Source organism: Hylobates moloch, unplaced genomic scaffold (genome assembly GCF_009828535.3).
Source record: "Hylobates moloch isolate HMO894 unplaced genomic scaffold, HMol_V3 SCAFFOLD_14, whole genome shotgun sequence".
NCBI lineage: Eukaryota > Metazoa > Chordata > Mammalia > Primates > Hylobatidae > Hylobates > Hylobates moloch.
Genome location: NW_026652289.1, coordinates 55,412,371 through 55,435,929, shown reverse-complemented (window position 1 = coordinate 55,435,929; position 23,559 = coordinate 55,412,371). Strand labels below are relative to the sequence as shown.

At 37.6% G+C, this 23,559-nt stretch overlaps 1 protein-coding gene across 8 annotated transcripts in view; it reads left to right on the top strand.

The window, feature by feature from the left end:
- NEO1 (neogenin 1) overlaps positions 1-23,559 on the top strand; it is a 267,305-nt gene that overhangs the window by 128,774 nt on the left and 114,972 nt on the right. For all 8 annotated transcript variants that reach the window (XM_032174196.2, XM_032174198.2, XM_032174189.2 and 5 more), the window contains exons 6-7: positions 16,682-16,836; positions 18,583-18,703. In XM_032174196.2, coding sequence (XP_032030087.1) covers positions 16,682-16,836; positions 18,583-18,703 — 276 coding nt within the window. The remainder of the gene's footprint in view (positions 1-16,681; positions 16,837-18,582; positions 18,704-23,559) is intronic.

Below are 23,559 nucleotides of genomic sequence, written 5' to 3'. Positions count from 1 at the left end.
TTTCATTTTGTGCACTGTCTATATCTTTTACTCAGTTTTTATTGGTGATTTTTTTCTTATTAATTTGTTGGAACTTGTATATATTAGGGAAATTAGTTCTGTTATCTATTTTCCCCCTTTTCATTGTCTTTTTACTTCATGATAGTTTTTAATTATGTGTACTTTTTATTTTTCTATATAGTCCTCTTGAATATACAAAAACCCAAAGACACCAAACTGTTGTTTTTCCTGTTCTCTACTTTCTACTCAACACAGAAAACCTCTGTGATCCCAGAATGTGGGGGTTATTTCCCCACACACCAAGCAGTACTTCAGTGGACACCAGCTGTATGTCCTGTAATTCAGTTCAGTTCTGACACTACCTACCTTTCTATTTTTCTAATGGAAACAGTACTACTTACTAAATACCAAGTTTATTTCATATGTATATTCTTGCCTCCTCACCATTTCCATGTAGAGATATGGCATTGGAGAGAGTGTCATATCTCACAGGTAGAGAGCTCAGGACCACCAGACTACCATGTCTCTTCAGGTGGTAGTCTCAAGTCTGGGCCTCCAGAACTTCTGACTGACTAGCTACAGATTGGGGTTCCCATGATCCCCTTGTTGAGTTTTATTAATTTGCTAGAGTGGCTCACAGGGCTCAGGGAAATGCTTACTTAAATTTAGCCGTTTATTATAAAGGATATTACAAAGTGCTAAACAGCACAGGTCAAGGTACGTGGGAAGGGGCATGGACTTTCCATGTCCTCTCTGGGAACCACCCTTCAGGAACCTGCATGAGTTTAGCTACCTAGAAGCTCTCCTGAATCCTGTCCTTTTAAGTTTCTATGGAGGTTTCATTATGTAGGCATGATTGATTACATCATTGGCCCCTGGTGATCAATTGAACCTTCAGCTCATCTCCCCTTCTGGAGTTTAGGGAATGGAGCTGAAAATTCCAACCCTCTCATGTTTGGTTCCACTGGTAGTTAGCCCTCATCTGGAGGCTATCAAGTACCCCATCAAGACTTGTCTTATTATAGGACAAAAGTTGCTCCTATCACCCAGGAAATTCCAAGAGATTTAGGGGCTCTGTGTCAGGAAACCAGGATGAAGTCCAAAGACAGATTTCACTGTATCACAAGCCAATATGTTTAAATTTTCTTTTGTGACTTCTGAGTTTGTGTCATACTTAGTCCTCCCTCCAAGATTATATATTTTTTTAAAGTCTCGTCTTCTTCTAGTGCTTTTATGTCAGTGTTTGGTTTTAATCATTAAATTTTTGATACATATGGAATTTACTTTGGTGTAAGAAATGAGATACAAATCCAACATGATTCTTTCCAAGTGATTACAATTTCTAAGATTTTTTATTGAGTTATATATCTTTTCTGATTTAATGTGTCACTTCAATCGTATGAGAATTTTCATACATATTTGCATCTATAGTTGTGCCTCCATTTTTTTGTTTGAATAGAAACAGTGCTACTTATTAAAATACCGAGGTTATTTCATGTGTACATTCTTGTCTCCCCACCATTTCCATGTCTGACTACTGCTACTACTGTGTCCTATCATAACATTCCATATATGCTTAAATCCAAGCAAAGGGTGGATTTCCATCTTTAAAAACTAAACAGGCATTTTGGACAACACATTCTTGGCAGTGGAACTTGGACACCATTTATCAGACATATTAGGGAAAGTTCTCACTCTACATTATGAAAAGGACAACTGTATATCAACTGTTACCTAAGTGAAATAAGATGGAAACATTTTTAAAACTGCTTAAGCTATTTTCTTAAAGAGACTTTCTCCACTGCCAGAGATCTTGAATTACCTCCTGGTCAGTCTTCCAGAAGCAATTCTTTATATAATTGACGAACTTGGCTTCCATTTTGGGAAGAAAACCAGCTTTTTCTGTACTTGCTTGCCTTTTTGGTTTAATGTCTTCTACAGAACTAGGTTCTCTTGGTGTTTTAGGAAGTTTGTTTATTGTTTTTTTTTCTCCTGTTTTTTGAAGGATTCTTGATCCTGATATTGATGGTTTTGAATCTTTTCCATTTTGGTTTGATTTTTGTGCATTTTTGGCTGGAGTGTCTCATATAGATTTCTTCACTGGAGCTTATTCTTGTCTCCTCTTCCCTCCCCACAACCCGGGTAACCTTGCTACCACCTCCAGGGGCAGATCACTTTCCAAATGTACCTAAGAGTTTCACGTCCTCCTCTTCTTGATCTTCTAAGCCTCTCCACCTTCCTCCCCAGCTACTAAGTGCTGTCACCTGATATGCACAGGCCCTGAACCATACTTCAACCATAAGGCCGCGGGTGGTGTCATTTCAAAGCCCCCAAGGAAAATCATTGGCTGTTCAAATCATCATGTTCAAAGTTGCCACTATTACTTTATTTTTTATTTTGTTTTTTGTTGTTGTTGTTGTTGTTGTTTGTTTTTTGTTTTTTTTTTGAAACAGAGTCTCGCTCTGTTGCCCAGGCTGGAGTGCAGTGGTGTGATCTTGGCTCACTGCAACCTCCACCTCCTGGGTTCAAGCAATTTTCATGCCTCAGTCTGCTGAAGAGCTGGGGTTATAGGTGCACATCACCATGCCCAGCTAATTTTTGAGTTTTTGTATTTTTAGTAGACTGGGTTTAATATGTTGGCCAGGCTAGTCTCGAACCCCTGACCTCAAATGATCCACCCATGTCGGCCTCCCAAAGTGCTGGGATTACAGGTGTGAGTCATCATGCCTGGCCAGTTGCCAGTATTATTTTAATTGGACTGCCTTCGTAATCCATTGTCTCTGTGTCAACAATCTGCAGTTCATCATTTGCACCAGCCTCTAAGCTGACCATTCTTAAAGATAACTGATGCTCATTTTCATCATTATCCACTTTAAGGTGGTAATATTTGTCAGCCTTTGGTTCACAATGAAAAACATGGTCCTCAGGCCTTGAGGGCTCATGTTCATGTCCATTGAATCTTCCATGGGGTGATGGCACACACTTAGGTGGGAGAGAAAGTGGATAGAAATGAACAACTATTGCTTAAGAGAACAGCCACACAGGATGGAATCAAACCAGGCGATTGTTTAATATTTTGCTTCCTTAATAAAATTACATATTTTTCTTCCTAAAGGTTTTATGCTTTACTTGTTAGGTACGTATCTAACTATTTTATTGTTTTTGTAGTTATGAATTAGGTTTTTAGATTTACATTTTCTAATTTTTTTGTTACATAAGAATGTGAATGACAACAAAAAACATGTTAATCATTTATTCTGCTAGTTTACCAGAGATTTATATTTCATTCTAATAGTTTTCCAGCTTATTCTTTTGGCTTTTATTTTTATTTTAAAAATTATTTAAATAATGCAGTAACATTATTAAAGAATCAACCGTATCAACAAAGTAAACCTCCTCCTTTATTGCCCCTTCCCCATTCCCACCCCTTTCCTCAGAGGATAACTGTTATTAGTTTAGTGTGTATGCTTCCAGGTGTCTTCAAAAAGCATTTACATACATGTACATTTACAAATAAATTTTTTTCATTATCAGATATTGTATCATCTAGTTTGCTCTGCAAATTGCTTTTTGACATTATTGTATTTAAATTTCTCTCTGTTTGTACCTACAGGACTATAATCAGTATTTAAATGCCCAAAAGCGATGTTTATCAAACTTTAATGTGCCTGCAAACCACCTGGAGATCTTGTTAAAATGCTGAAACCGATTCAGAGGGTTTGGGGTGGGGAAACAGAGATTCTGTATTTATAATAAGCTCCCAGATGTTGCCATTGCTATTGGTCCTATACTACACTTTGACTAGGAAAGCTGTAACATATGCTTTAGACCTATTGTAGTTTGTGTAATTATTATTCCTGTTCATGAAATCATTGGGGTCCCTCCCCACTACAGATAGTACAGTAATGCACATTGGAATTTCTCCAGGTGAGAGAGATTTTCTTGAATGTTCTGAGTAGACAGTCATTGCCATGATGTGTGTGTATGTGTGTGGTAGGGGCAGGTGGTGGATTTCTCCAACCCTTTTCCCGTATTTGTATTTTGTTTCTTTTTTTTTTTTTTTTTGAGACAGAGTCTCACTCTGTTGCCCAGGCTGGAGTGCAGTGGTGCAATCTCAGCACACTGCAACCTCCGCCTCCCATGTTCAAGCAATTCTCCCACCTCAGCCTCCCAAGTAGCTGGGATTACAGGCACCTACCACCACACCCAGCTGATTATTATTATTATTGGTTTTTTTTTTTTTTTTTTTTGAGACGAAGTCTCGCTATGTCATCCAGATTGGAGTGCAATGGCACGATTGATCTCAGCTCATTGCAACTTCTGCTTCCTGGGTTCAGTCCATTCTCCTGTCTCAGCCTTCCAAGTATCTGGGATTACAGGCACATGCCACCACACTCAGGTAATTTTTTGTATTTTTGGTAGAGACGGGGTTTCACCATTTTGGGGCAGGGTCGTCTTGAACTCCTAATCTCAAGTAATCTACCCGCCTCAGCCTCCCAAAGTGCTGGAATTATAGGCATGAGCCACCACGCCCAGCCTCTTTTTCTTATTTCATTAAATTAGCTAGGACGTGCAGTAGAATGTTGAATAGCTTCATCAATAGCTACTCTCTGACAGGAATATGAAATTGGTAACAGCCTTTGGTAATATTTATCAAAATGTAAAATACAAAAACACCTTGACTTAGTTATTCCCTTTGAGAATCTCTTCTAAAACTCTTGCACATGCATACAAAGATATGTACAAGGATGCATCATATTATAGCATTTACCTGTAGTAGAAAAATGAAAAGTAACCTTAAGTGTGCATTAATAGGAGAATAATTACATTGGGATATGGTCATACCATTGACCTACTATGCTATATATGTGGCTACATGTATACTAATATGCAGTATTATTAAGAGAGAAATACAAGTTGCAGAAAATTAGTTATTGGTTGACTCAGTCTGTATTTTATTTTATTTTTTAGAGATGGGGGTCTTGCTAAGTTGCCCAAATTGGAGTGCAGTGGTATAATCATAACTCACAGCAGCTTCGAACTCCTGGGCTCAAGCAGTCTCCTGCCTTCACTTCCTGAGTCACTGAAACTGTAGGCATGTTTCACATGCCTGGCCAATTTTTTTTTTTTTTTTTGTAGAGTTGGGGGTCTCACTGTGTTGCCTAGACTCCAGTCTGTATTTTAAAAACAAGTAAGTGTGTGTGTATGTGTGATGTGTTTTAAATACATAGAAAAATGTTTGGACAGTTCACACACCAAAAATATGAATAGTATTTCTCTCTAAGGGGGGTACCGGTATTGACAGGTAGTTTGAAGCTTGATAAAGAGGAGGCTTTTATGTTTTCTGTGTTCTGTACACCTTTTATACTGAGTACTTTTCACCTTCTTAAATTTGGAAACGATAAAAAGGAAAGTAGAGAGATGGAGAAAAGAAAGCAAGCAATACTGTCAGTTAACTGAAAAATACCAACTGTAGAACAGTAGGGAGAATCAGAGAGCAGGTAAATTCAAACTATCCAGTAGTCAATAATTTTCTTAAATAGTCAAAAAGCATGGTAAAAAATCAAATGGTACAAAAACATATATGGTACTGTTACAGTCTTGCCAATGCACCACAATGTAGCAGTCTCTTTTGAGGTATCACCTAGAGTTCAGAGTTCTTTGTCTCAGTGACAAAGAGAATTAAGGGGCGTGGACACAAAGGGTGAGGTTGGAGCAAAAATTTAATAAGTGAAAGAAGAAAGCTCTCCACAGCAGAGAGGGGACCTGGAAGAGGGTTGCCGTTTTTACAGTTGAATGCAAAGGCTTTTTAAAAGAAACCGATGAGGGCTGGACGTCTCATTTACATAAGGTGCGAATTTCTGATAGCTCTACCCCATCCTCCTAATGTGCGTGCAGGCCCTTAGCTTGAGTTATGCCATATTGCTTTGTTCCCCTTACTGCACATGTGTCAGGAGATGGGATTTTCCACTGTGGGCATGTCTGGGCAAGTCACCTGTATAGCCTTTCTTATCTGTGTGGCTGTGAACATGTCTTAGGCAAGCCCCCTTGTGCAAGTTCCCTTATCTGTGCCTGCAGCTTGATTTTTCAGGTTGTTGTGTTTAAAATAATTCAACTGAGGACCCACCCTAACTGCCTACCTTACCGGTTTCTTCCTTTCTCCTCTCTCACCCCCATACCTGCTATGGTGGCTCCTCTCTAAAAACAGAAAATAGCAAGTGTTGGTAAGGATATGGAGAAATTGGAACCTTTTTGCACTTTTGGTACAGCAAAAAGTATAGTCGCTGGTAAAAAGTATGGTGGCTCCTTAAAAAATGAAAAACTAGAATTACCATTTGAACTAACAGTTCCTCTTCTGGGCATGTTACCAAACTGAACTTCGGTCTGCCCAGCCAGTGCAGCAAAGCTAAACACTGACATTGGGATTGCAGCAAGAGAAATGAAGATGTTTATTGCAGGGCACCAAACAAGGAGAATCAGTTAGCTCATGCTTAAGACCTGAGCTCTCCAATGGCTTGCAAGCAAGGGTTTAAAGGCAGGGGGAAATTTCAGGAAAGTAGAAGTTATAGGCAAAATCATCAGGCAATACATGGAGGTTATACATGGGTTTGGCCTAAAAAGGCGGGAAATCTTGAAGTGGGGTTTACAGGTCATAGGTAGATTTTCTGATTTACAGTTCATTAAGGAAGAGAAGTTTTGTTTTAAAATTTGGGGGTCAGCAGAAAAGAATATTAGCTCTGGCTCATGGGTGTGACTTCTCCCAAGTCCCTCAGGAAGAACTTTAGGACAAAGATGTTCAGTCCTCAGTTCCCCCTTATCTGAGGTCTACATGCCAACAGATCCATTTGGTGGGGTTCAGGTTTCTGAAAAACAACCCAGGGACGTATGTTAAGATGTTACCTTTAGTTTCTATAGGGAACCAAACATCCCACGACTCTAACTTCCTTGGCTATTGTTTTAAGCTGCTATTACCCTCTTGCTTATCAAGTTGCTCATTTGCTTCTCAGGGCCAGCTAGGTGCCTGGAACTTCTCTTGAAGGAACTCAAGATTTTCCTTTATTTCCATGCTGGGGGCGGGGGAGGCCCATAGGCCCCTCAAGGGGTTCCTGCTCCATCTCAGGTACATGTTCAAAAGAATTGAAAGTAGGGTCTCAAAAATATATTTCTACACCCACATTCACAGCTGCATTATTCACAATAACTGAAACATGGAAACAACCCAAGTGTACGGTGATGAATGAATGGATAAGTTAGATGTTGTGTATACATACAATATTGAGACATCAAGCAAAGATTAAGTATGTTTAACCTTGTTAAAGAAGTGGAGCCTATATTTAATAAAGGTTTTTGTGAATTTTTCAAAATAAAAATTAATATATAGAGTACAGTTTTTCAAAGAGCTATAGACCCTAAGACCCAAAGTTTGAGGAACATTGCATTAGAATTAAATCATGTGATCACAGAGCTAACACGTAAACATGAGTACAAATGTTGGTGCTGAAATTTCATGTTCATTAAAATTTTCATCATCATAAACTTTTTTTTTCGAGATGGAGTCTCACTCAGTTGCCCAGGCTGGAGTGCTGTGGCGCAATTTCGGCTCACTGCAAGCTCCACCTCCCGGGTTCACACCATTCTCCTGCCTCAGCCTCCCGAGTAGCTGGGATTACAGGCGCCCACCACTACACCCAGCTAATTTTTTTGTATTTTTTTAGTAGAGACGGGGTTTCACCGTGTTAGCCAGGATGGTCTCGATTTCCTGACCTCGTGATCCGCCCGTCTCGGCCTCCCAAAGTGCTGGGATTATAGGTGTGAGCTACCGCACCCAGCCCATCATAAACATTTAAAAGCAAAATGTAAAATTCATGCAGAAAGTCAGACACTCAAGAGTGGACTTAGGAGAAACAATGATACAAAACATTGAATCCTTAAGAAACTTGAGAATCCTTGAAAAAAATTCTACTAATATGCATTGAGCACCTATTTTGGTTTAGGCCACTGGAATTTCGATAGTAAATAGGGCAGTCAAGGGCTAGAAACAGGGAAGAGTGAGGAACTGGGTGTCAGGAAATGCTTCTTTAAGGAGGTTTGTTTTTTTTTTTTTTTTTTTTTTTTTGAGATGAAGTCTCCCTCTGGTGCCCAGGCTGAAGTGCAGTGGCACAGTCTCGGCTCACTGCAACCTCTGCCTCCCAGTTGATTCTCCTGCCTCAGCCTCCCAAGTAGCTGGAATTACAGGCATGCACCACAGCGTCCGGCTAATTTTTGTATTTTAAGTAGAGATGGGGTCTCACCATGTTAGCCAGGTTGGTCTCAAACTCCTGACCTCCAGTGATTCACCTGACTTGGCCTCCCAAAGTACTAGGATTACAGGCATGAGCCACCGCGCTGGCTGAGAAATACTTTTAATTAGGATCAGATGGATGAGTACCTGTTAGCTAAATTGACGGCTAGGGTAAGGAAAAGACAATGAGACTAGGGGCAGGGTTGGGATGAAAGGAGAGAAATATAATTTCATAGTCAAGTGGAAACATTGTTATAATATTACTTCGCAATTATGATGTCACCTATTTCTCCTGGAGGTTAAGGAGAAGCCTATTCACCTTCATTGGAATGGGAAGCTTTCTCAAGAAATGTCAGAGGATTCAAATATATTCTTGCTTTGTTAGTTGAGTTAGTACCAATAGTAGACTTGTGATTAGACTGTCAAACAAAATCCCTGAAGGGATTTCACACTGTTAAATGCTTGGTTTTTGTTTTTATTTGTTGGGGTTTTTTTTTTAAACGACGTAGATGTAAGTTTGTGAATTACAGAAAAGCAGTTTTAACATAAAATGGACAAAATTGGTTTCTTTCTCTGCTTACAGAGCTTAATAAGAATTTCAGTCCATAAACCTTTAAAATAAAACAATAGAAACTCCAACAATTCAGAGCTAATGTAAATGAAAACAGTTATCTTCCAAATCACAGCATAATAAAGTAACCTTGAAACACTGGTGTTGGCCCTATATTGTTTTCTATTTGAATTAAATGGCAATTTTCAGCATTATGTAACAGGGATGGAATTAGGTGATGTTTCTAGTAAAATAATTTTGCAAGTATAATATATTTTAGTATTAAATTCTACTTGTACATTTAGCAATTAAAATTATTCTTGAAATGATGATGGCATTTGAAGGGATAGGGAGCTGTCAAAGAGGATTTGAAGCTTAATTATCTCTTTGGTAACACAATGCATAATCTTCCATTACAACACTTATTTTCTTATGGTAATTGACTCATTTGTTCTCTGGTTATCAATTTAACTTCCCAATCACAAACATCTGCTCTTACATTGTGTTTAATTGGTGTGAATACTGTCTACAGAGTAGTTAAAATCCAGAGAACATTTTAATGGCATTATTTTATAATTCATGAAAGGGAAAGTAATGATTAATTGAACATTGCTTATGATGATTTTTTCTAATAGTCTGCGAAAGTCTGTTTACTAAAAATGCATACTGAAATTATCCGCTCCCCCCCCCCCCCCCCCTTTTTTTTTTTTTTTTTTTTTTTTTGGAAGAGGATTTTGCTGTGTTTTCCAGAGTAGTTACTTACTCTGCCTTAGGGGGAGCCTCAGTTCTTTCAGTTCTTTAGACCCAAGGAATATGTTAATTCCTTGAAACATGGTACCTAAGTAGTTATGAGTATAGGCTTTGAAGGTAGAAAAAAAATCTTATTTAGATTTATAATCTAAATAAGAGGAGTGGGGACAAATTGTGGGTGTGGGTGTGTGCTTATAATTTTCATAATGAAATAATAAACCATAAATTTACCAGTAGGGTAAAGGAGGAAATAGGATGAGAGAAACAGGGTTAGAAGGTAGGTAGGTTTGTTTGAATATACCTTGTCTTTATAGATTTAAAAATTTACAAAGTAGTTCCTGAAAATGGAAAGTAAAATGAAATAGGCGACTCCAAAGATATATCCAGTTGGTAATATAGCCACACAGAAAGTTACAATTCTAAGTAAATTCTAAGTATATGGAATTATAATTCCATGTAAATTTAAAATTGTAATTGGACCGTAATGTACCTAGTGGGATTTACTCTAAGGACAGAACTGCAAAAAATCTTCAGTTGTTTTCTTTTATCATATTGTTGGTACAAATGTTTATTCTGAGACTATGGGTGTAGGATAAAGTAAATGAGCAATTATGTTAGTGTCATTGGGAACAGATTTTTGGCTTGAGATACAGATGTAAAATTAAGAAGATTCAGCTAAAACCTACAGTCTTAGACTTAATTGGAAATATCAGTAGGAAATCAGGATGAAGTTTATATTTAAAAAATACAAAATTGCTGACTTTGTCCACAAAAAGGGCCTCAGAGCAATGAACATAAACTGAAGACCAGTAGAGTCATGTGAAAAAGGACTCAGGAGCTTTCACTGTGTTCAGGTTTCCTCCATTGGTCAAATATGGGATAGTTTAAGAATCAAAAGAATAATAACTTCAGTGAATTGAAACGAACCAAATACGTCTTAAACTAAAGGCACTTAATACTTAAATGAAAAATCCTCAGCAATCACCTTTGGGAGAGAATATTAGAAAACCAGCTCACTATTTTGAAAACGTAAGTGAAGGGAAAAAAGTCAAGCATTTATTCTGCCCCTTTTCAAAGTACTGTACTTTAGGATAACCCAATAATTGTGGGGTTATCCTAATAATTGAGGGAATATAATAATAAGTAATATAAGCAATGTTTCTCTTTATAGAATGAGTGATAGAATAAGAGTATTACTATTTTGCACCACCTGATGGGCAATGATAACCAAAGGCTGTTAACATCTCCAAAAGAAAGACAGACACACATGATGAACCTCCTGATAGATGCACATGGAACTGCCTATGAGGTAGTCTCAGGGGAAAAAAAAAAAAAAAAAAACTAGCCTGACTCCAATCAGGGTTCTACATTTAACTGTGAGCTTTCAGAAAGAACATGTTAAATACCACTGTGGCAATATAGTCAGCAAAAGACAGATTGCAGGGAAATCTTATATTACAAATGACTTCGTTTATTTTTTTTTAATTTTATTATTATTATATTTTAAGTTTTAGGGTACATGTGCACAATGTGCAGGTTTGTTACATATGTATGCATGTGCCATGTTGGTGTGCTGCACCCATTAACTCGTCATTTAGCATTAGGTATATCTCCTAATGCTATCTCTCCCCTCTCCCCCCTCCCCCCACCCCACAACAGTCCCCGGTGTGTGATGTTCCCCTTCCTGTGTCCATGTGTTCTCGCTGTTCAATTCCCACCTATGAGTGCGAACATGCGGTGTTTGTTTTTTTGTCCTTGCGATAGTTTGCTGAGAATGATGGTTTCCAATTTCATCCATGTCCCTACAAAGGACACGAACTCATCATTTTTTATGGCTGCATAGTATTCCAATTTCAAGCAAAAGATAAAGAGGAATCTGTAGATGAAAAAAAAACTTAAGAAACAAATTAACACCAGTGAATGCACCTTGTTTGCCCAATTTGAATAAAGTAAATCACTTTTAAGAACATAGAGGCCAGGCGCAGTGGCTCATGCCTGTAAACGTAGCACTTTGGGAGGCTGAGGTAGGAGGGTCGCATGAGCCCAGGAGTTTTAGACTAGCATGGGCAACATAGTGAGACCTCCTCTGTACAAAAAAATCAAAAAATTAGCTGGGTGTGGTGGTGCGTTCCTGTAGTCTCAGCTACTTGAGCGGCTGAGGCAGGAGGATTACTTGAGTCTGGGAAGTCAAGGCTGCAGTGAGCCATGATCACGCCACTGCACTGCAGTCTGGGCAACAGAGTGAGAACATTGGCCAATTAGTGAAATGTGAATATCGAGTGGGTAATAGGTGATATTAAGAAATTATTATTATTATTACTTGAGACAGAGTCTTGTTCTGTCACCCAGGCTGGAGTGCCGTGGCACAATCCTGGCTTGCTGCAACCTCCACCTCCTGGGTTCAAGCGATTCTCCTGCCTCAGCCTCCCCGGTAGCTGGGACTACAGGCATGAGCCACCACGCCTGGCTAATTTTTGTATTTTTAATAGAGACGGGTTTTTGCCAAGTTGGCCAGGCTAGTCTTGAACTCCTGACCTCAGATGATCACCTGCCTTGGCCCCACTAAGTGCCAGGATTCCAGACGTGAGCCACCATGCCCAGCCAATAAATTATTTTAGATACCAGCCTGATGATGGTATCATGGTTATGTTTAGAAATGAGAGTTCTTAGCTTATAGAGGTACTCAAATATTTATGTATTAAATAATGTAATATGTAGAGTTTGCTTTCAAAATAATATGTGTGTAGGGTTGAGGTTGGGAATGGAATGGATTAAGGCATAGATGAATCAGTATTGACCATGACTTGATAATTGTTGAATCAACATAATAGGTACATGGGATTTATTCTATTCTCTTAAATAAAAAGTTTTTTAAAAGAGTATAGGTTTTGGAGTCAGACTTGTCTAGGTTCAAAATCCAGATCTGTCACTGACTAAGCCTTATGCTATGGAGTTACTTAGCTTCTCTGTGTATTAGTGTCTATAAAATGGAAATAATATAATATTAACTGCATAATAGAATTGTTGTAGGAACTAAATGGTTATAAGTGGAAAGCACTTACGAATGTTAGCTTTGATGTGTTAATTATCACACATCAAAGATATATGTTAAAGTTATAAATCATTGGCTAAAGATCTTAGTGTACTTAGGAATAGTCTAGTTGAATTCCTTATTTAGTAACCCAGGGGTTTTAAACCCACATTTAGCAAAATGTCCAGTGGTAGAACCAGAACTCAGCTTTATGTTTCTTGACTCCTAGTCTTTACAACTGCTTTACAGTAAATCATTATCAAAGAATATCCAAGAGTCAAAAGACAAAATTTTTACAATTTAGTTAAATGATATAATGGCTTTTAATAGTAATTCATGAGTCAGGCAGTATCTCATCTAAAGAACAGATAAGCACTACACTGGGCAGGCAGAACAGTTTTTGCAGGGAAACTTGAGCAGAAACTAAGAAACAAAGTGGATTGGTTAACATCAGTTGCTTCAGATTACTTTCATTGTAAGGGTCAAAGCAGAGGGGACTTCCTTATATTGCCTAAAACTGTCCCATTTGGGGATTTGACACACACACTCTCCTGATTTCTCAGAAGGTCAGATAAATAACTTAGGTTTAGTTTGTGATATGCAGCTTTAGCATGAGTGACTTCATTTTGGTTCAGTCTGTTTGGTTTGATCTGTAGAGTAGAAGCTCAGTCCATATTAGTAGCCTCCCATAAATTTTATTTAACAGAAGTAAGCTTAAGTAACCTTGTTCTAAATAGAAAGACTCACAGTTGCAAACATGTTCGGTTTTCCTGCATCTAAAATGTATTGCCGTTCAGATGAAAACTCCAAGTTCTTGTTTGTCTGTTTGCTTTGAGAAGGAACAGAGAAATTTAACATAAGATGAGTCTAAATTTATCTGGGGGGTGGAACATTAAACAAACATGTTAGAAAAATTTTGAGGAAATAAAGGAAGAATATCTGTTCCACCATATATTATAACATATTGCATAGTTATAATAATTTTATGGTTCTGGCCCAGAAACAGACAGATGGATGAAACCAATTAGTGTCCTGAAATAAACCCCTAAGAGTACATAGATTTTAGTATTAAATCTTTCAAATCAGTCATTCTTTTTGGGATGACTGATCTTGCTACTTAGATACATATAAAGCTGGATACTTAGTAAGTCTAGATTGTTTCGTAGAAATATTAGAAGAAAATACAAGTGAATGTTGTCATAGTACAGAAGAAGGGAAAGCCTTTGGAGTAAAAATAATGAAATACAGATGCTAAAATGGAGAGAACTTATAAATTTTACCATATGAAAACATAAAACTTTGTTACTATAGATGCCTTAAGTTAAAGACAGAAGAGGAAACAAATATTGGCAGCATGAAGACAAGGGGTTCATAGCTTACTGTGTTAGTCAGGGCCCAGTTAGGAGCCAGAAACTATACTAGGCATTTGAACAGAGAAAATTTAATATAAAGAATTATTAATGGCCAGTCGCGGTGGCTCATGCCTGTAATCCCAGCACTTTGGGAGGCCGAGGCAGGCGGATCAACTGAGGTCGGGAGTTCAAGACCAGCCTGGCCAACATGGTGAAACCCCGTCTCTACTAAAATTACAAAAATTAGCCAGGCGTGGTGGTGCACGTCTGTAATCCCAGCTACTTGGGAGGCTGAGGCACAAGAATCGCTTGAACCTGGGAGGCGGGGATTGCAGTGAGCCAAGATCACACCGCTGCACTCCAGCCTGGGCAACAGAGCGAGACTCCATCTCAAAAAAAAAAAAAAAAAAGAATTATTAACTATTAAAATCTACTTACTAAAAGAGTCAAAATAGGACACTAACGAATACAAAAATAGTAAATATAGGGATTAGCTATGACTACCTCTTGAGCTGAGGTAGAGAATTCAAAAATCAGGAAGACTGTTATTCAGACCTTGTTGGAGAAAATGTAGCTGCTGCCAAAGGACATAGCTATGGGCCAAAGCTGGGGCACAGGAAATCCCCTGCTGGGAGGCCTCAGAGCTGGTGTGCAGAAAACACCTGCTGGGGTGCTGTGGGCTGGACAGATGATAAGCAGAATGTTGCCCACTGGGATGACATGAGTTGGAGCTGGTGTACAGGACCCTATCCAGTGGGATGCTGTGTGTCAGAGCTGGTGCACAGAAAGCCACATGCTGGAGTAAGCTAGAGAAACTTACAGGAGGGTGATCATTATTAGGTCTTTCACAATCAGCCTCACCGTACGAGCAAAAAGAAGAGCATCCTCCAGCCCGAAAATTAAGCCTATCACTCTGCTTTGCTGTGCAGTGTTTCCCCAGTGCTGTTAACAAAGCACCAGCTGACAAAAGTCCACATCCACTACTGCAAAGAACAGATTTGGAGCTGAGAGCCTTGAAATAATAACTCTCATTATGCAAAAAGCTCTTATATATATGGATAAGAAAATTATAAACACTCTAATTGGAAAAACGGCAGCATATTTATATACATAATTCACAAAAGAATAAATATAAATGGCTTGTCATTGTTTGAAAGGATCAAGTCAAATTCGCTATTAATAGATTTCCCTGATTTCATCTTGTTGTACAGATTTATGTTTTCTGGATCTGCCATCACTGTGAGTGTATGTTGTTTCTTAAGATTATACATGATTTCCCTCCTTGGGAGAGGTTCTGCTTGCCTGGGGTTCTACCTCCTCTCTGTACGGTCATTCTTCATTTACCTAAGTTATGTAGCTAGTTTAGATTTCTCTCCAGGGCCTGCTCTAGACAGTGCAATAGGCCAAAAAATTCTTTTTAAAAAAGGAAAGGGAGATTGGAAAGGCATAAATAAAACTGTCTCTACTCACAGACAAGCATGATTGTTTATGTAGATAATCCCCAAACTGTATTTACAGAAGCTGATACAGCTAATGAGATAATTTAGGATGGCCACAATAAAAGGTTAATACATATAAATCAATTTCATTCCTACATACTAGCAGAGAACAACTGGAAATTTTAAAAAATTTAAAGTTCCACTTAGAATAGCATCAAAAATATTTGAAATACCTAGGTATTTATCTAACAAAACATGAATGAGATTTGCTTACTGAAATCTGTAAAACATTTATGAAAGAAATCAGACTTAGATAGAGAGATAATCCTGCATTCAGGGAAAAGAAGACAATATTTTTAAGATGTCAAGTTGCCACAAATTCAACACAATCCCAATCAAAATCCCAGCAGGCTGGGCAGATTTTAGGTCAACTGTAAATAAAGCTGCTGTCATTGCCATTGTTGTTGTTATTTCATAGAACTAGCCTGCAATGGAGCTTGCTGCTTTGTGTTGTAGGGAGTTCCTGTCATTCACACTTCGCAAACACGGATCACTAAGATCCTTTGTCAAGGATGTCATATAGGAAATTATATCATTAGGTAGGATGCTGCACTAGGTGATCTACCTCAACCCTTCCAATTAAAAATATGATCTATTATTTGTAAGTTAGCAATTTACAACTGTGGGCATGTGGAAAGGGAGCTACTGGAATATTCAGACTTTTTCAAATATACTTATCCTTTCCCCATCACCCTGTAAAACCATTGCATATAATGAGGGATCTTAGTAATAGGAGTGTGTTGCATGAATGAGCTGTTTAAGGACTCTAATGTGACATTTGTTTTACTTTTTGTTATTATTGTTCTTACTTATCAAGTTGACTGAAAAGGAAAGTTTTATCAATCTTTTCAACTCTTTGAATTCTAATTATAGTTCTTAGAAAATTTTATAAATCTTAGGGAAGTAGTCTTTAATATTTATGTTTAGACATTTTTAATTTCTCCAATATAGTCAACTTAGTAAATAGTTCCAAATAAGGAAACTCAGAAATTATCTTTAAAACAGTTAGTTGTACCAGCAAATCATTTTTAAAAGATAATTCTATTCCTAACATGTATTTTTATTATATGTTTATTTTATGCTTTTGCAAAAATATGTGAAAGCTTCAAATAATGAGTAAAAATCCTGTGGATTTTATGATTTAAAAAATTGGTTGAAATATGAATAGCTGCCTAATTCTATTTTCATTAATGTCTTAATTTCCTTTTTATTTTAAAGCTCAACCTGAATTCCTGAAGCAACCTACTAATATATATGCTCACGAATCTATGGATATTGTATTTGAATGTGAAGTGACTGGAAAACCAACTCCAACTGTGAAGTGGGTCAAAAATGGGGATATGGTTATCCCAAGTGATTATTTTAAGATTGTAGTAAGTATTTTTCAAAGAAGTATGTTTATTTCTGTAACTTTTAGATATTTTTAAATGTAGTAACCGAGAGATCAGTTATCTTATATGTACTATTTTGTGTACCGCAAATGAAATAGAAGAATTCACATAGAATGTAATACCTTCATTGGCTGATGAGAAAGCTGAGCCCAGAAATATTTTGGTAGCTTATGTAAGATCACATAGCAAGTCAGTGGCTTACCTAAGCCTAGAGTCTAGACTCTTACTTGAACACACTGGCACTCTGAAACACAGCTGCCACCATTTTCTGGCAGATGATTAGCACACACATGTGTGCGTGTATGTGTGTCCCCAGTTGTCTTCACGGCTCTCTGTTCAAGAAGCAGAAATCTTTCCGCACTTCTTGAAGTGCGGAAACATGATCCTTTTGAAAAACATAATATGTAAGAATGCAACTGACTATACAAAACTTAACCTTAAATCGTATATTGATGCCCAGACCCTTCAAAATAAGGATGACCCAGTGTCGGACAATTGTTGTAGCAATAGTTATAAAGATTATTTTTTAAAAATGCATTTAAAAAGCGTCAAATGTACTTAAGAACACTCAACCATAATTGCTTTTTACTATACTTCATATATAGTAAATGCTTGTTAGATATTACCTACTATTATCATCAGTATCTAACATTTTAGTAATAGAATTATCCAGCTTTAGTAATAAAGATTAATGACATACCTTGAGATCTATACATGACATTCATAAAAATGATCAGAACTATAGTTGTTAAAGACATAATATCTCATTACAAATTTGTCATACAAGTAATTCATTCTTAGAAATATATTTTCTATTTTTGAAATGCGTGATCTCCTGTTACAAAAAGTAATTCACAAGTATTTAACATTAAAAAGCAATCTGTTATAGTTAAAATACCCTTTTAAAATCAATATTTAGAAACTTTAGAAAATTTTAAAATCATATTTATTCTACCAATAACAATAGTTAAAAAAAATTTTTTTTTTTTAAAGACAGGGTCTCGCTCTGTCACCCTGACTGGAGTGCAGTGGTGTGATCATAGCTCACTGCAGCCTCAAACTCCTGGGCTTAAGGGATCCTCCTGCCAACCTGAGTAGCTGGAACTACAGGCACGCACTACCATGACCAGCCAAGTTTGTAGAGATAGGGTTTCACTGTGTTGCTCAGTCTGGTCTTCGGCTCCTGGGCTCAAATGATCCTCCTGCCTCGGTCTCCCAAAGTGCTGGGGTTACAGGTGTGAGCCACTGCTCCCGGCCCAATAGTAATAGTTGACATTCATATAGTACTTTTTCATTTAAGGAAAGCTCACATGGCTTCATTTAATTTATTGTAGTCTAATCTGTTAGAACTATTGATATTATAGATAGTCTTAGGAAAAATAATACCTTAAATTTGCAAATTGGACTTTAACTATGTTCAGTTGGTATTGCGTGCCAGATCTTTTTCCAGGCAAAGGTGTAAGTTTGCAAACGGTGAGGGTATGACTTTCCATGCGTTAAGTTCTTCATTGTGAATGACAGTATGTACTCTTCTATTCAGTTAAATTGATACCTTGCCAATGCTTTAGTATGAAATTGAGTTAACAAGTACTTAGATGGATAATATTTAATAATTGAATCATAAAAACTTTACTTGTTTTTTTCCTCTCCAAAAAGCATATTTTTGAGATTGTGATCTGGTATTTATCAATTAAATTATGAAATTTTATTTATGCTTTTCTTCTTCAGAAGGAACATAATCTTCAAGTTTTGGGTCTGGTGAAATCAGATGAAGGGTTCTATCAGTGCATTGCTGAAAATGATGTTGGAAATGCACAAGCTGGAGCCCAACTGATAATCCTTGAACATGGTAAGAGGGGCTGAAATAGTCAGATGATAGAGGCTGTGTGCTTGATGAACGAGCACCCATCCATCCAAATAACTCATGATTGATAACCCATGAGTAAAGGCCAATATGTGGCATAACTAAGAGAAAAAGAATAGCAGTCTAAATCATTTCTATTACACAAAATTACCTAGAAGCACAATTTTGGATAATGTTGAAAAGAAATGTTTACTAAGAAAAGAAAAACTGAATATTATAGTCTTAATAAATTATTTTTTTTTAAAATTTAGTCATCTTAATCTCACAAATATATTTCTGTCCTATAAAGAAAAACTTTTTTTTCTAATTCTATACACTTTTATTAATACACTTACAAAAAATAACATTCAAACACCTGAGAAAACTAAGTAACTTTGGAAGCAGAACTCATTGTTTTCTGCTTACATATAAGTGACAATTCTGGGCTGTTGACACAAGATAGTCAACATTCATAAAACCCTGACTACTATATATCAAACATAAGTTAAAATCATAGGCATTAGTTTATCAAATCCACATTTCTTAGAAAAACTTAGTATTTATTTTGCATTGAAATTTTTAGTTTTTCCAGAGTAAAATTAATTTACCTTTTCTGATTACCACCAAAAAACCAAGTTTATTATTTAAAAATTCAGATAACAATGAAAAGTATAAAGAAAAAAATCCATTCTGTATCTCAAATTAGGGAACCCACACTGTAATTTGAGCAGAGGTTTAATATAAGGAATTAACATTGATATTGGGATTGGAGTAACAAAGGTTTGACTAGTAAGAAGTAAAGAGAACTCTAGACAATATAAGAATGGCAACTATCAGGAGCAACTACAACCCCTAGGTCTGAGATAGAGCCCTCAGGAAGAGGCCTGTCTTTTTACGGTTGAGATCCAGACCCTGTTGGAGAGGGTGTAACCATGGTTTACTGGATGGCAGAGAAGTTGATGTGGTGTTTTGCTCTCTAAACTTCCTCAAAATCTCCTTTCTTGAGGGTTAGGGAAAGCTGCTTACAGAGAGGTATCTCACTGGAGGCATTCTGCTACAAAACCACCCAGTGGATCAGGTGTAAGGGGAAGCTGCTGGCTATAGGAGCCTGCCAGGGTAGTACACTAGAACCAGGAAGGAAACTCCTTTCTTCTGTACTGTATCTCCATTGCCATCTATTGATAAAGTTTAATACATATGCCAGCTGGCAAAGGAAAAGTATATAAAGAACGTGGCTCTGTTTTTGCAGCATAGGCAATGAAATCAGAATTTGGAGCTGAGAGGCAGTAAATTGATAACTGGTACACACTCCAAATCCTACCACCTGGGTATACTGTGTATGGTTTTATAATTTCCTGTTTTGTTGCAGCAGCATGCTCTGTACATCTTTCTATGTCAACAGTTGATCTGCATCAATATTGTTTCTTATTAAATAATATATATAGATACACTGTTTTATATAACATTTTATATTGGTTAACATTTACATTGTCACTTGTTTTTTCCTATTATAAACAATGATATATTGAACTTTTTATGTGATTATTTTCTTATACTAAATTACTAGAAGTTGAATTATTGGATAACAGTTCTGTGTTAAATTGATAAGGGTACCTGTTGGGTGCATTATTCATTTGTTTTAGCAACTAAAACATTTTGCATTTTGAGCGTTTCTCAAAAATACATGAAAAAGATGCCATTTTAGACATCTGATCTTTTATTCAAGTCAAATACAATCAGATATTGGTGTGCCTCCAGGAAGAATTTCTCTGATGATTGTAGTTTGGCCAGGGAAGCTAACTGGCAAAGATGGCACCTACTGTAGCTTTCCACTAACATGGCATATATGTAGGATTTTTATGTGCTATTTTTTGAAAAATATACTTGAGAGTGCTGTTACAGAAAAGCATAAAATATTAGAAGTGCTTTTTTTCTTCTTAGGTTTGTATATACCCTCCCCTGTTTACTGGAAATGATTTTAGTAGAAGCATGCCATTTTTCCATCTTGGTGAAATGCCTGAGTACAATTACCAAATAAGGCACTAGCAAAATTAGTGAGGTAGATAGGCTTATTTCTTTTTACTTGTGGCAGTGACTTTTCTTAGTAAACCTCATGGCTATTGGGTATATTTATTTACATGGAACTAAGCAAAGGCACTTCAGTATATTTGTGTTTGAGATTACTGTTACAGATCTAACAGTAGAAATGGTTAAGTGTGTCAGGAAGTTCCTAAACTAATCCTAATTGGGCTTTCCTCTGAAAATATTTGGATAGTGTAAAAATTGTAGTCATAGTGTATTTGTTTCTCTCTTTTTGAGAATAGTGTTTTATGAGCTAATGAAATTTTTTAGTGATGTTATTGGGCATGCATTAAAGATGCATAGATTATAAGAAGGAGAGTAAGTGTCATGTTATTAATTGTGTTTTCTGTTTTGCTGTTTTAATTTGCAAGATAAATATTTATACAGGAAAGCTAAAAGAAGGAATACAGTAACTTACTAGATCTGAGCTCTGCTTTTTTAGAGTTTACAATATAATAAGGGATGTAAGAGATGTATAAAACTTGAATACCAGTCCAGATGCATAAATAAAGCAGCATACAGTTCAGAAGACAGGAATTCTGTGTGATCAGGGAATTTTTTCATGTAAGATGTCCCCTTTGTAATAGGCCTTGAATTATAAGATTTCTAGATGTTAATTCAAAGGAAGACCTGGATCAGTATGGAAATAAAATAGAAGACCTGTTCCTGTAGTAAGGTAGCCTTTAACCGCAGAATAGGATCAGAGTGCATGATTATAAATAATAAAAACAATGCCGTGTGTAATGAGTATGATGGTAAAGTCAGGTTTAGAGGAAGACAGAGTGCAAGCTGGTTGAAGGAAAATTGTTATGATAGGCCATTGTGAGATGATAAGTACTTATACTAGAGAAATCGGTGGAAAAGGATCCTACCAAGGAGATTGTGTTAGTCGGTTCTTGCATTGCTATAAAGAAATACCTGAGGCTAGGTAATTTATAAAGAAAAGAAGTTTAATTGGCTCACAGTTCTGCAGGCTGTACAGGAAGCATGGTGCTGGTATCTGCTTGGCTTATGGGGAGGCCTCAGGAAGCTTCCAATCATGGTGGAAGGCAAGGAGGGAGCAGGCATCTCACATGGCAGGACCCAGGATCAAGAGAGTGAGGTGGGGGGTGCCACACACTTTAAAACAACCAGATCTTGTGAGAACTCACTATCTCAAGGACAGCACCAAGCCATGAGGGATCTTCCCCCATGACCCAAACACCTCCCACCTGGTTCCACCTCCAACGTTGGGGATTACCTTTTCACATGAGATTTGGGCAGGGACAAATATCCAAACTATATCAGAGGTGTTAGTGATTTATCTGATTGAGACTTTATCAACTGATTGAACATTAAACATTGTTATAGAGAAATCAGAGATACTTCCAAGGTTTACCCAAGTTCTGGGTAACTAGGTGTATTAGTCCGTTTTCATGCTGCTGATAAAGACATGCCTGAAACAGAGCAATTTACAAAAGAAAGAGATTTAATGGGACTTACAGTTCCACATGGCTGGGGAGGTCTCACAATCATGGCAGAAGGCAAGGAGGAGCAAGTCACATCTTATATGGATGGCAGCAGGCAAAGAGAGAGCTTGTGCAGGGAAACTCCCATTTTCCAAGCCATCAGATCTCATGAGACTCATTCACTATCACGAGAACAGCACAGGAAAGACCCACCCCTATAATTCAATTACCTCCCACTGGGTGATTACACTGGGAGGTGGAATAGGAATTGTGGGAGTTACAATTCAAGATAAGAATTGGGTGGGGACACATCCAAACCATATCACTAGAAGAATGGTGACATCTTTACAAAAATAGAAAAGGAAGGCAGATCAAAGTGGAAGGAGATTTCCACTTCTGTTTAGGATATAAAGAGGTGCATAAAGAAAATCCCCCCTCACCACAAGAAAGAGCTTAGTAATCTATGACGTTACAAGTTCTCTTGAGCCCAGCAGAGAGCTGAGCATGCAAAGCAAATGTATTAGTCCATTTTCACACTGCTGATAAAGACATATCTGAGACTGGGTAATTTATAAAGAAAAAGAGGTTTAATGGACTCACAGTTCCACATGGCTGGGGAGGCCTCACAATCATGGCAGAAGGCAAAAGGCACGTGTTACATGGTGGCAGGCAAGAGAGAATGGGAGTCAAGTAAAAGGGGAAGCCCCTTATGAAATCATCATATTGTGAGATTTACTCACTACCACAAGAACAGTATGGGGAGAACCACCCCCATGATTTAATTATCTCCTGCTAGGTCCCTTCCACAACACGTGGGAATTATGGGAGCTACAATTCAAGGTGAGGTTTGGGTGGGGACACAGCCAAACCATATCAGCAACCAAATAACCTAAATTCCAAAAAGGACAACCTTCCCCATGCAACCCCCTCAAAGGCATAGATCGTATGCATTTTTTCACTTTTGTCAGAACACAAGAGAAAGAGACGGCTACTGTAAAAGTGAGTAAGAGGAAAACTCCTAGAGTTTTAACTAAAAGGCCTGTAACTACAAGGCCAACTATGGCCTAATTTGGAATGTCTGGGGGCCTCGGACAGAACAGGAGTTTACACTTTCTTGCAAACACTTTTCCTTGGGGCTCCACAGAGTACCCCCAATTAAGAGGAGGCAAAAGCAGGAGACTTCAGAAAGCCATCTCTGTGGTGTAGGGATGAAGGAAGCGATGATCTGCAGCTGCAGAGAGAGAGTGATGCAGAGAGGCCTTTGTGCCTGGGAGACAAGACAAAGGCCTTCCCATTTACTCAGACCCTTCCCCTTTAAGCCTCAAACCAGTG